The sequence below is a fragment of the Cajanus cajan genome, chromosome 10 (assembly GCF_000230855.2).
Source record: "Cajanus cajan strain Asha chromosome 10, NIPB_CcT2T_4, whole genome shotgun sequence".
Lineage (NCBI taxonomy): Eukaryota > Viridiplantae > Streptophyta > Magnoliopsida > Fabales > Fabaceae > Cajanus > Cajanus cajan.
The window spans coordinates 3,846,784-3,861,992 of NC_138526.1; the positions used below are offsets into that span (position 1 = coordinate 3,846,784).

The window sequence follows — 15,209 nt, forward strand, 5'->3', positions numbered from 1 at the left end:
AATTAGATAAGTTTTTATATGAATTAGAGTACTCTGTGGGTTATTATTTTTAATAAATTTCAACCAATATCCAATATTTTTTTCTCTAACACTACCAATAGATGAAAGTTATTGAAAATAACAAATCTCTGACTCCCGCATCTCACTGAGATTTATTATTTTCAATAAAATTCAAGAAATATCAAATTATTTGTCTATCGCTATTAATAGCTGAAGTTCATCGAAAATTACGAATCTCGGTGATCTCCCGCATCTCACTAAGATTTATTATTTTCAATAAATTTTAAGCAATCTCTAATATTTTTTGTCTAACACTATTATTGGCTCAAAGTATATGAAAATTACAAATCTTGGTGACTCTCACCACTCAATAAGATTTATTATTTTCAATAAAATTCAAGTAATATCAAATATTTTGTCTAACAATATATTCATTGCTGACTAAAATACATTGAAAATTACAAATCTCAAGGACTCTCGCAACTCACTAGGATTTATTATTCCCAATAAAATTCAAGCAATATCAAATATTTTTTCTATCGCTATTAATAGCTGAAATACATCAAAAATTACAAATCTCGGTGATCTCCCGCATCTCACTAAGATTTATTATTTTCAATAAGTTTCAAGCAGTATCCAATATTTTTTTCTCTAACACTAGCAATAGATGAAAGTTATTGAAAATAAGAAATCTCAGTGACTCCCGCAACTCACTGAGATTTATTATTTTCAATAAAATTCAAGCAATATCAAATTATTTGTCTATCGCTATTTATAGCTGAAATTCATTGAATATTATGAATCTCGATGATCTCCCACATCTCACTAAGATTTATTATTTTCAATAAATTTTAAGCAATCTCTAATATTTTTTGTCTAACACTATTATCGACTCAAAGTTTACGAAAATTACAAATCTTGGTCACTCCCACCACTCACTAACATTTATTATTTTCAATAAAATTCAAACATTATCAAATATTTTGTCTAACAATATTTTCATTGCTGACTAAATATCATTGAAAATTACAAATCTTAGGGACTCCCGCATCTCACTAAGATTTATTATTTCAAATAAAATTTAAGAAATATCAAATATTTTGTCTATCGCTATTAATAGCTAAAATTCATTAAAAATTACAAATCTGGGTGATCTCCCGCATTTCACTAAGATTTATTATTTTCAATAAATTTCAAGCATTATCCAATATTGTTTCTCTAAAACTATTAACAGATGAAATTTATTGAAAATAACAAATCCCAGTGACTATCACAACTCACTAAGATTTATTATGTTTAATAAATTTCAAATAATTTTTGTGCCTAACAATCTTTCTTACTTGAAATATATTGAAAATTATAAATCTTGATGACTCCCTCATCTAACTGAGATTTATTATTTTCATTAAAATTCAAGCAATATGAAATATTTTGTCAATCGTTATTTATAACTAAAATTCATTGAAAATTATAAATCTCGATGATCTCCCACATCTCACTAAGATTTATCTTTTTCAATAAATTTTTAGCAATCTCTAATACTTTTTGTCTAACACTATTATTGGCTCAAATTATATGAAAATTACAAATCTTGGTGACTCCCACAACTCACTAAGATTTATTCTTCTCAATAAAATTCAAACAATATTAATTATTTTGTCTAACACTCTATTCATTGCTGACTGAAATTCTTTTAAAATTACAAATCTTAGTGACTCCCGCATCTCACTAAGGTTTATTATTTTCAATAAAATTCAAGCAATATCAAATATTTTGTCTATCGCTAATAATAGTTGAAATACGTTGAAAATTACAAATCTCGATGATCTCCCGCATCTTACTAAGATTTATTATTTTCAATAAATTTCAAGCAGTATCCAATATTTTTTTTCCTTAATACTAGCAATAGATGAAAGTTATTGAAAATTACAAATCTCAGTGACTCCCGCATATCGCTGAAATTTATTATTTCCAATAAAATTCAAGCAATATCAAATTATTTATCGTTATTTATAGCTGAAATTCATTGAATATTATGAATCTCGATGATCTCCCACATCTCACTAAGATTTATTATTTTCAATAAATTTTAAGCAATCTCTAATAATTTTTGTCTATCACTATTATTGGCTCAAAGTTTATGAAAATTACAAATCTTGGTCACTCCCACCACTCACTAAGATTTATTATTTTCAATAAAATTCAAGCATTATCAAATATTTTGTCTAACACTATATTCATTGCTGACTGAAATTTATTGAAAATTACAAATCTCAGGGACTCTCGCATCTCACTAAGATTTATTCTTTCCAATAAAATTCAAGCAATATCAAATATTTTGTCTATCGCTATTAATAACTGGAATTCATTGAAAATTACAAATCTCGGTGATCTCCCGCATTTCACTAAGATTTATTATTTTCAATAAATTTCAAGCAATATCCAATATTTTTTTTCTCTAACACTATTAACAGATGAAATTTATTGAAAATAACAAATCTCAGTGACTCCCACAACTCATTAAGATTTATTATGTTTAATAAATTTCAAATAATTTTTTACCTTAACAATTTTTATTACCTGAAATATGTTGAAAATTACAAATCTTGTGACTCCCTCATCTAATTGAGATTTATTATTTTCAATTAAATTCAAGCAATATCAAATATTTTGTCAATCGCTATTTATAGCTTAAATTCATTGAAAATTACAAATCTCTATGATCTCCCGCATCTCACTAAGATTTATTTTTTTCAATAAATTTTTAGCAATCTATAATACTTTTTGTCTAACACTATTATTGGCTCAAATTTTATGAAAATTACAAATCTTGGTGACTCCCACAACTCACTAAGATTTATTCTTTTCTATAAAATTCAAACAATATTAATTATTTTGTCTAACACTCTATTCATTGCTGACTAAAACTCATTGAAAATTACAAATCTCAGTAACTCTCGCATCTCACTAAGATTTATTATTTTGAATAAAATTCAAGCAATATCAAATATTTTTTCTATCGCTATTAATAGCTAAAATTCGTTGAAAATTACAAATCTCGGTGATCTCCCGCATCTCACTAAGATTTATTATTTTCAATAAATTTCAAGCAATATCCAATATTTTTTTCTCTAACACTAGCAATAGATGAAAGTTATTGAAAATAACAAATCTCAGTGACTCCCGCAACTCACTGAGATTTATTATTTTCAATAAAATTCAAGCAATATCAAATTATTTGTCTATTTCTATTTATTGCTTAAATTCATTGAAAATTACGAATCTCGGTGATCTCCTGTAACTGACTAAGATTTATTATTTTTAATAAATTTTAAGCAATCTCTAATATTTTTTGTCTAACACTATTATTGGCTCAAAGTTTATGAAAATTACAAATCTTGGTGACTCCCACCACTCACTAAGATTTATTATTTTCCATAAAATTCAAGCAATATCAAATATTTTGTCTAACACTATTTTCTTTGCTGACTAAAATTCGTTGAAAATTACAAATCTCAGGGACTCTCGCATCTCACTAAGATTTTATTATTTATAATAAAATTCAAGAAATATCAAATATTTTGTCTATCGCTATTAATAAATGAAATTCATTAAAAATTAAAAATCTCGTTGATCTCACGCATGTTACTAAGATTTATTATTTTAATAAATTTCAAGCAATATCCAATATTTATTTCTCAAACGCTATTAACAGATGAAATTTATTGAAAATAATAGGCTAAATACCTATTTTGGTCCCTTATAATCTTTTTTTGTTTCAATGTAGTCCCACTTTTATTTTTGGTCTCAATTTGGTCCCAAACTAATTAATTGATTTCAATTTAGTCCCTAATAAATTAATTGGTTTCAATGTGGGACTTCCGTCCAAATTTCTTTAACGGAGTCAACTGTTGCATAGGTGGATGCCACGTGGATGCCAATTTTTTGAAAACACCTGGAATCAGAATGGCCCGTTCTGAAACCAGAACGGGCCGTTCTGGTTGCACTTTTGGTGTGTTAATTTTGCATTCGGAACGGCCCGTTCCAAGTGCAAAATTAGCACACTAAAAGTGCAACCGGAACGGCCCGTTCTGGTTTCAGAACGGGCCGTTCTGGTTTCAGACTACTAAACATAAACGACCAATGATTATAGTTCACGGTTGTGAATTATGGAAGGAAAAAGACCCAAGGTACAAAGCATTTCAAACACTGAATTTGGTAATATTGTCAATGGAAATTGATAACTTCAATTGCTAAACAGTTAGGCTATACAATGTATTATTAAAGACAATGCAATGTATCACTAAAGGATGAACCACTTACTACCAAATTGACACTATACAGTAAATGATGAAATGACACTATATTGTCAATGAAATGACATTATACAGTAAATGATGAAATGACATTATTAATTATATTTTAATTATGCTGTTATATCTAATATAATAAATATATTAATATTTTTTTTATATTTTATTTTATTGTTTAATTGTTTTTTATTTTGTGGTAAAATTATTTTCATTTTTAATGAAGAAAAAATTTACTTACTTCAATAGTAAGTCTTGATAGATTTATTCTATTTAATAATTAATGTTCTATATTAAATTTTTAAGAATTTAATTGTTAAATTAAAAAGTTTTTCATGTATACATCAAATTTATAAAAAAATTTAAAAAATTAAAAATCATATAATACTTTGTTAAATTAATTCAAATTAACATATAAAATATTTTTATTTTAAATGAATGTAAAAATTTAGAGGACACTAAAAGAAAATAAATTAATAATTTTATTATGTTTATCCTATTAATTTTTATCATTTTATTCCTATAATTTTAAATAAGTTACAAAAAATTATAAAATGACACTTAAATATTTCTTCAGATAGAAAGAGAAAAAGAAAAGGTTATTACTTTATTTATAAGGCGATTGTATTTTATAAAAATAAGTAATTTTAAAAATTTTACCATAATAAAATATTTTACAAAATTATTACATTTTTTAATAAAATTAATAAATAATTTTCTATTCTCAGTTTTGGAACGGTGTTCTGAAACCAGAACGACCCGTTCTGATTTTAGAACGGACCATTCTAGTGTACTTTTGGTGTGTAAATTTTGCATTTGGAACGGCCCGTTCGATGTAAAATTAACACACCAAAAGCGCATCCAGAACGGCCCATTCTGGTTTTAGAACGGGCCGTTCTGGTCTCAGAACAGGCCGTTCTGGTCTCAGAACAGGCCGTTCTGGTTCCAGGTGTTTTCAAAAAAAATTTCATCCATGTGGCATCCACCTATGCATCTAGGTGGCATCCACGTAGCCAATAATTAACTCCGTTAAAGAAATTTGGACGGAAGTCCCACATTGAAACCAATTAATTTATTAGGGACCAAATTGAAACCAATTAATTAGTTTGGGACCAAATTGAGACCAAAAATAAAAGCGAGACTACATTGAAACAAAAAAAGATTATAAGGGACCAAAATAGGTATTTAGCCAAAATAATAAATCTCAGTGACTCCCACAACTCACTAAGATTTATTATGTTCAATAAATTTCAAATAATTTTTGTCCCTAACAATCTTTATTACCTGAAATATGTTAAAAATTACAAATCTCGGTGACTCCCTCATCTAACTGAGATTTATTATTTTCAATAAAATTCAAGCAATATCAAATATTTTGTCTATCGCTATTTATAGGTGAAATTCATTAAAAATTGCAAATCTCGATGATCTCCCGCATCTCACTAAGATTTATTATTTTCAATAAATTTTAAGCAATCTCTAATACTTTTTGTCTTACACTATTATTGGCTCAAATTTTATGAAAATTACAAATCTTGGTGACTCTCACAACTCACTAAGATTTATTCTTTTCAATAAAATTCAAACAATATTAATTATTTTGTCTAACACTATTCATTTTTGACTAAAATTAATTGAAAATTAGAAATCCCAGTGACTCCCGCATCTCACTAAGATTTATTATTTTCAATAAAATTCAAGCAATATCAAATATTTTGTCTATCGCTATTAATACTTAAAATACGTTGAAAATTACAAATCTCGGTGATCTCCCGCATCTCACTAAGATTTATTATTTTCAATAAATTTCAAGCAGTATCCAATATTTTTCTCTCACACTAGCAATAGATGAAAGTTATTGAAAATTACAAATCTCAATGACTCCCGCATCTCACTGAAATTTATTATTTTCAATAAAATTCAAGCAATATGAAATTATTTGTCTATCACTATTTAATGCTGAAATTCATTGAAAATTACGAATCTCAGTGATCTCCCGCATCTCACTAAGATTTATTATTTTGAACAAATTTTAAGCAATCTATAATATTTTTTGTCTAACACTATTATTGGCTCAAAGTTTATGAAAATTACAAATCTTGGTGACTCCCACCACTCACTAAGATTTATTATTTTCAATAAAATTCAAGCAATATCAAATATTTTCTCTAACACTCTATTTATTGCTGACTAAAATTCATTGAAAATTACAAATCAAAGGGATTCCCGCATCTCACTAAGATTTATTATTTCTAATAAAATTTAAGCAATATCAAATATTTTGTCTAACACTATTAATAGCTGAAATTCATTGAAAATTACAAGTCTCGATGATCTCTCGCATCTCACTAAGATTTATTATTTTCTATAAATTTCAAGCAATATCCAATATTTTTTTCTCGAACACTATTAACAAATGAAATTTATTGAAAATAACAAATCTCAGTGAGTCCCACAACTCACTAAGATTTATTATGTTCAATAAATTTCAAACAATTTTTGTGCCTAACAATCTTTATTACCTAAAATTTGTTGAAAATTACAAATCTCAGTGACTCCCGCATCTAAATGAGATTTATTATTTTCAATAAAATTCAAGCAATATCAAATATTTTTTCTATCGCTATTTATAGCTGAAATTCATTGAAAATTACAAATCTCGATGATCTCCCGCATCTCAGTAAGATTTGTTATTTTCAATAAATTTTAAGCAATCTGTAATACTTTTTGTCTAACGCTATTAATGGCTTAGTTAGGGATGGCAAAAGTACTCGCACCCGCGGGTATCTGCAGGTAAAATCCGCTACGGATAATAAATGGATTGGCTAATTGGGTACCCACGGATAATGGAGACGGATAATTTTTTACCCGTTTATGAATGTGGCAGGGGCGGGTATGATGATATCCATACCCGCAGGTACCCGTTTAATAATATTTCTTAAATATTCTACTTATTTTTGTACCACATAACCCTAAAACTGCACTCTCTCGTCTTATTTTCTTACAAAAGTTTGGTTGATGAAGTTACCAACATGTGTTAAGCATGTTATAGAATTATGTTGGATATAATTTGATTAATTTTCTAGCTTTGATTGGACCAATAAAATTTATGTATTTTAAGTTGTTTACTTTCGTTTGGAATTATGAGATTGAATTATTGTAGCTTTGTGATAAGACTTTAACTTACTTGTGAGATTGATGTATTTTAAGTCATTGATTATTACATTTTTATTATTATTTCAACAAAATTAACATTGAATTTTTATATTTAATATTTTAATGACATTAAATATAGACTTAAAATTATTTGTAATATAATTTTTTTAATTTCTTAAAAAATTTATAAATATCCATGGATATCTATGGATATTCGTGGGTACTCAAGAAATTCATGGATACCCGCTCAATGGATACCCGCACAGATATGGGGTGGGTATGAGGACAATTTTCATCTAGTGGGACGGGGGAAGATTTACTATTACCCGCCCCCATGGGGCCTATTGCCATCCCTAGGCTCAGTATATTTTAAGCAATTTCAGTATATTTCAAACAACTGCCAATATTTTTTGTCTACTACCCCGTCATTAGCTTAAATATATTGAAAATCACAAATCTTGATAAGTATGTATGTCATAGGTTATGTTGGTGTTTATAAAAAAAAGTAAAAAAGAATGTTGAAAAACAAAAAGCTTCAAAGAGAAAAAAGATCAACCCATTAATGCCCCGTATACTAATTATGGTTCTCATTTTCTTTAAAAAAAATTAATTTTAAGATATTTAAGTTGTTGTGTAAGGGAAGAAAACAAACATTAGTTACCTCAGGGCACAGACCAACATGTCAGCCTCAACACATACAGCCTTCAGTTGTACTCCATTGAAATCAACTGTAAAATGAGCAAGTTCTTCAAAGTTAACATCAAGGTGAACATTCATCTTCCTTGAATGATCTAAAATATCAAAGTGAGTACAATATGTAAATATTTTTTTCCAAAAATATGTCAGTAGATAAAGTTTGAAGACACTAAACCTGTAGAATCCAAGCCCTGCTTTTTCAATTGATTGTGGAAACTCAATATTACAATCCAATCGCCCAGAATGCATAAGGGCGAGGTAAAGAATATTTGCACTGTTTGTTGCTACTATAATCTACAATTGACAAGAATAAATGAAACTAAGTCTTGAATAAAATAGTTTAAATGAACAAAATCCAATAAATTTGGTGCCAACTGTTAAATCTAGTTTATCGATATTTGAGATGTTAACATGTTGTGAAAGAATTGTGAAGTCAAAAAAATAAAAAAGTAAAATTATGAGACCAGCCCCTAAACATGGGACTTGAGAACAATAGGTCATATTTTGAAACAATGGAAAATAGGTGTTGTCCACATTGATATTAGACACAGAATTCAAAAGGATATAACCCACCTCAAAATAATATGAAAATTAATGTCTTTCTAAATTTTATTTATCCCTACATCAAAATTGAATAAACAAAAAATAACACCAAAAACAATTGTTAATTATTGGCTATTTTAAAAAAAATAAAGATAATGATATATGCACAAGTATTTCAAGTTGAGTTAATTAGATATTTTCTTTTCTATTATTAGAATCAAATTATGTGAAATTTTCGTATAGAACCTTAGAGGTACACTCACAAAGGAATTAAAATTGGCTTGGGTTTTCAAAAATAGGTTTAAATTCGGTTTTAAAATAAGTTTGACTTGAAATCCAGTTTGATTTCAAAGCTAGTTTTAAATCATAAACCTGTTTTTAAAACTAATTTTAAGAAAATAATTAATTTTAAAAATTATTTTAAAAAAGACTTGTTTATATTTTTATAATAAAAAAATCTGTTCTAAAACTAATTCATGGTTTAAAATCATTGTTAAACCAATTTGGTTTTAAAACCAATTTATGTTTCAAAATTGAATTTAAAATCAGTCTAGTTTAAATATATATCTCAAATCATAAACCAGTTGTAAACTGTAATAGTAGTAAAAACCAGTTTGAAACGATAATCAAGTCAACACATTCAACAATTTCAACAAGAATGACTCTCGAGTTTTGAGAAAGAAACGGATGACAGAAAACACAGAAACAGATAGGAACTTATAAAAAATAGAGAGACAGTTAAGTGTTTGAGACATGTGTGAATCCATTATATTAAAAGACACCACAAAAAAAATGCCTTCAGCCCAAAAAATCCATTTATGAAAAAATTCAGGCAGATGATAAACACACCTCCACTCTCGTATAAATACACCCCCTTTTTAAAAAAAAATATATAAAATGTCTAAATTACCCTTAAAAAAATAAAATTCCTAAATTTATACCTCCCTTCCCTGAATCCCCGCACCCCCCTTCCACTTGTGATTTGTGGCGGTTATTTTGGCAGTTTCTGGCGGTTAAAAACCACCACAAATTGCATTACCCAATCTCTTTGTGGCGATTTGAAACCCGCACAAAATTCATTTTTATTTGACATGTTCTGACGGTCGGAAACCGCCACAAAATTGCTGTTTTATTTGACTTGTTTGTCATTTTGTGGCGGTTTTACACCGCCACAAAATTCATTTTAATTCTGTCCAATTCAAAGTTTCTGACAGTTTTAAAACCGCCACAAAAATACTATTATTTTTACTTGTTTACATTTGATGGCTATTTTAGATTGCCAAAAAATATATTTTTATTTTTAAATCGTCAAAAATACACTTTATTTTACAATAATTTTTTATTTTTGAAATTATTTTAAAAGCGCATTTTTATTATAAATTGGCAAATAATATTCTATATATTTTAGGTATTTATCAAATTATTATTGAAAATTAACACTAACCATATTAATCATTAAAAATTAATGATTATTATATTGTTATTTAATTCAAGTAACTTATATATAAATAAAAATTTTACTTGTCAAATTCTAGGATCACTTATTTTAGTAAATTTTACCTATAATTATAATAATATTTATGTGTTTTGTATGTTTCTTGTTCAAATATAATTACATAAAGAAACATTAAATTAACAACTTTTAACATTATTAAAAAAATGAAGACAACATCTAGTCATAGGTCTAGCATGACATATTTTTTATTATTAAGACATTAACATCCATCAATTCTAAAACATATCCAACATATTAAGTAACTCAAAATAAAATTCTTTTCAACCAAATATTAACTATAAAAAATTGATTATTCTTTTCAACCAAATATGCATACAGATAGGTCTAACATGAATAGAAATGCAATCTTTGTCCCAGCATGTAGGCAAATAATGTGCCCTGGGATAACTTGAGGTATCAATGAGAATAAAATCTAAAGCTGGAAGAAAAAGAAGTAATTTAAATTATAAAATATATTAATTAAATTATAAAATATATTAAATTATAAAATATATTAAATTATAAAATATATTAAATTATAAAATATATTAATTAAATTATAAAATATATTAAATTATATTACCAATATTTATTAAATGACATTGAAATAATTAAATTATAAAATATATTAATTTATAAATTTAAAATTTTAATTATTACTAAAATAATTTTTAAAATATTTAAAAAAAACTATAAAACAAATTAAAAAAAATGACCCGATGAGAAATCGGTTTGGCAACCACCGATTTCTCAAAGGGGGTATTCAATATTTTAATAAAAGCTTAATTGAGAAATCGTTTCCACGTTAATCGACTTTTCAATGTATAAAGAAACGTATATTTACGTAAATAAAATATAATCTGAGATATTTACGAAAATATTAAAATAAAACAGTATATTAAAAAAAAAAGTCGTCAGATTAAATTATTTAAGAATAAATTTTTGATTTTTGAATTTTTTTAAAAGAATATAAAAAAATGGTTGTCACGTGGGGCATAGAACGGGAAAACAGTATTTAAAGATTGTGGCGGTTTTAAACTACTGAAAATATCATTCGTTTGTGGCGGTTAAACATATAAACACACCCCCTTTTTTTAAAAAAGAAATATATAAAATGTCTAAATTACGCTTAAAATACACCTCCAATCTCTTTTTTTTTTAAAAAAATTCCTAAAATATCCTTCTAACTAAATTTTAATTTTTAAAATTGTTTTTTATTCACCCCTTCTTTTATCATTCTTCTTTTTCTTCTTCTTTCTTTTTCTTCTTTTTCTTATTCTCCTTTTTTATCACTCTAGTCATTTTTTGATGCTTTTAATTTTTTTCGTTTTTCATTCTTGATTTTTCTTCTTTTAGGATCAACATAATCATATTTTATCTTTCTATCTTTTAAATTCTATTTTTCACTTTGCACTCTATTCTTTCTTAAACCTTAATCTTTCATTCAATCATCATTATCCTCTACATTCAATACAAGGTACAAAATTAATATATTAAATTACATTTCATATTTACAATTTTTTTAAACTTATTTAACATTACTTATGCACAACAGGTTTGATCGCAAACGCCGGTGGTGGATGAGGAGATAAAGAAACTGGTAAGTTAAATGTACCATATTCCAGAAAGTACTTTTCGCAATAAATTCTTCATATTATTCCCCTTTTTCGATCATATCTACAAACTTGCTCATATGTTATATTCTAAAATACTATATTTTTGTTTTTAGTACAATTGTTATATTTTTTTAATCTCTCATTATAGTTTTATTTATTTAATATTTTATTTTTATTTATATGTGCACATGAAATACATGTTAGGAAAATGTCTGAGGTGAGGAATATATCAACCAATGGAACAACAAATAAGACTATTGACTGTAGTGGTGTATTTAACACTAAAGAGGTAATTGAACAATCAATTATTTTTGTTAAGTTATCAATATATAATAATAATAATAATAATAATAATAATAATAATAATTGTGTTTCTATTTATATGTTTAGGTTTTTCCATCTCGAGACGCTATGTTGGATTGGGCACGACATGTTGCAAAAGAAAGTGGATTTGTCCTTATTATTTTTAGGTCAGATACAAATACAGGACGTGATAAAAGGAAGACATTTGTAATTTTGAGTTGTGAAAGAAGTGGAAAATTTAGAAGATCAAACAAAAATGCATTATCTAATAGGGTGGCTAGTACCAAAAAATGTGAGTGTCCTTTCAAACTAAGGGGAACAACTTCAAAAAAGGCTGGAGGATGGACCCTTAAGATAATGTGTGGTTATCACAACCATGATTTAGCGGAAACATTAGTGGGTCATTCATTTGCTGGTCGATTGAGTGCTGAAGAGAAGTCTTTAGTTGGTGAAATGACAAAGAACATGGTAAAGCCAAGAAACATACTACTTACATTGAAAGATCGTAATGTGCATAATGTTAGTACTATTAGACACATTTACAATTATCGACAAGCTTATCGATCCTCTCTGAAAGGTTCTAGAACAGAAATGCAACATCTGTTGAAATTATTAGAACGTGATAAATATGTGTACTGGTATAGAAAGGTGGATAATTCTGATGTTATCAAAGATATATTTCGGTCACATCCAGACTCCATTAAACTTTTTGGTACTTTTCATACTATTTTACTCATAGATAGTACTTATAAAACCAACAGATATGGGTTGCCATTACTTGAGATTGTTGGTGTCACTTCAACAGAGTTAACATTCTCTGTGGCATTTGCTTATGTGATGTCTGAGCGAGTTGATAACTTCACTTGGGCACTACAAAAGTTAAAAGGATTGATTACTAATGACAATCATACACCACAAGTGATTGTAACAGATAGAGACCTTGGTATGATGAAGGCCTTACAAATGATATTTCCTAGCTCTACTAATTTGTTATGTCGTTTTCACATCAACAAGAATGTGAAGGCTAAATGCAAGATGGTGGTTTATCCAAAGGAGAAATGGGACTTAGTAATGGATGCATGGGATGATGTTATGAATTCTTCTAATGAAGATCAATATGTGCAACGTTTGACATTATTTGAGAAGGTTTGCTCAAATTTTCCTATTTTCAATGATTATGTGAGAGATTCATAGTTGATTCACAAGGAAAAATTTGTCACTGCATGGACAAATAAGGTGATGCATTTGGGTAACACAACAACCAACAGGTAAGCTTAAATTTATATTTTTATAACTTATCATCAAAATATATTATAATTATTAGTATGATAATTAATAATTTAAATACAATTATTATTATGTTAATAATTCTTTTTTTTATTATTATTATTATTACTACTACTACTAATTTATTATTATAAATATTACTTTATTCAAATAATTTATCATGAAAATATATTATAATTATTATGCTATTTTTTGTTATTATAACAATTATGTCAAAAATATTATGTTAATTATTATTATTATCATGCTAATTATTTATATAATAATGATTATTATAATTATTAACTTAGTTATTATGTGTTACTTAATAGGGTTGAGGCTGCACATTGGAGGTTGAAGAGGTTTCTTCAACATAGTAGAGGGGATATGTGTAATTGTTGGGATGCTATGAATAACATGATTACACTACAACACACAGAGATTAAAGCATCATTCGAGAAAAGTATAAATGTAGTGGAACATAGACACAATAATTCATTTTACATTAAGTTGCGTGGATTTGTATCGAGGAACGCATTAAGTCATATAGCTTACCAATATGATCGGGTTAAGACCATTGGTATTGATAGTTCTATATGTGGTTGCACAATTCGAACTACACATGGTTTACCTTGCGCATGTGAGCTTGCTAGATACAGTACAATGTGTCAACCAATTCCCTTAGATACAATTCATAGTCATTGGAGGAGGTTAAATTTTGGTGACCAAGGGAAAAACCATGAAGGTAACGTGTTATCACTGCAACCTTATATAGATGCTTTGCTAAAGCGATTTATGGAAGTTGATAATGTTGGAAAAGTAAGTATACTTGAAAAATTACGTGAGCTAGCATTTCCTGATACAACTTCATTGTATCCACCTCCCGAAAAGGTAAAAACAAAGGGTGCACCAAAGGGTTCAGGGTCAAAGAGAGATAGATCAACTAAGCGTGATCCTTCTTTTTGGGAGCATGTTGATACACTAAAGTATGCATAATTAAACTAAAAATGGACAGAGATGATAAGGATTGTACAACAATATAGCGCAAGGTCACAAGGAAGTCTTGCTATGGAAAAAAAAATCTAACTCCAATCATGGTTATGTGGCTTTGCTCAAGAGCAACTGGAACCAACCTCGCAATGAAAGTTGTAATGTTATGCACTCAAGTCCCAAGCCAGGGTCAATGAGGGGACAATCTAGGATGCAGATGTTTTACCAATCCCACAAAGGATATACACTAGCTTTATAACTAATGAACGTACTGCTTATTTACTCAAGCAGACTAGTCAATAAACAATAGACCATATCCACCAATTGAGACTGGGGACAAATCAGGCACACAACTTATTGTCTATAGTTGACTTATTTAAGGTTCAATTCAATCCTACAAGAAGCAGTGGAACTCACATATGCATAAGTAAAGCCTTTTCAAGTATACTGCCAGATATTAAATTAAATATGACAAAGCTAATTTCGACCAAAATACCTCAATTATTTATGTTAAACTGATCTGAAGAAAGGAATTAAACCAACAAATGAAATCCACATTCTTTTGCACCAGAGTTCAGCAAATCAGAAGTAGTGCCAAAAACAAAATACACTGGAAGATAGCTCCCATAGGATCATGGAGAAGACAAAACAGAACTTATTGCAACTCTCAATAATGTTTTGATACTATAAATTATGCTTAATTCAGAAAGAGACTACATAGGGTTTATCCTCTAATTATAAGAAAAATGTTATTTGAAAGGTGATATGGTGGGAGACACACAGAAATACTCGAAATCAAATGAATTGAAACAAGTCAATAACAAAAGAATTAAT

General features: G+C 27.6%; 1 protein-coding gene across 1 annotated transcript; it reads left to right on the top strand.

Moving 5' to 3' along the window:
* Positions 1 to 12,024: 12,024 nt before the first annotated feature.
* On the top strand, positions 12,025 to 13,313 carry LOC145952278 (protein FAR1-RELATED SEQUENCE 5-like). Its single transcript, XM_083064613.1, has 2 exons — positions 12,025 to 12,105; positions 12,207 to 13,313. The coding sequence occupies exons 1-2, from the start codon at positions 12,025 to 12,027 to the stop codon at positions 13,311 to 13,313; spliced, it is 1,188 nt and encodes a 395-aa protein (XP_082920739.1).
* Positions 13,314 to 15,209: the final 1,896 nt, after the last annotated feature.

Excerpts from the sequence above, each read along its gene's own strand:
- LOC145952278 (XM_083064613.1), top strand. The coding sequence starts at position 12,025 with ATGTCTGAGGTGAGGAATATATCAACCAATGGAACAACAAATAAGACT. Across the intron at positions 12,106-12,206 it reads GTGTATTTAACACTAAAGAG|GTTTTTCCATCTCGAGACGC; the intron begins GTAATTGAACAA and ends TTATATGTTTAG.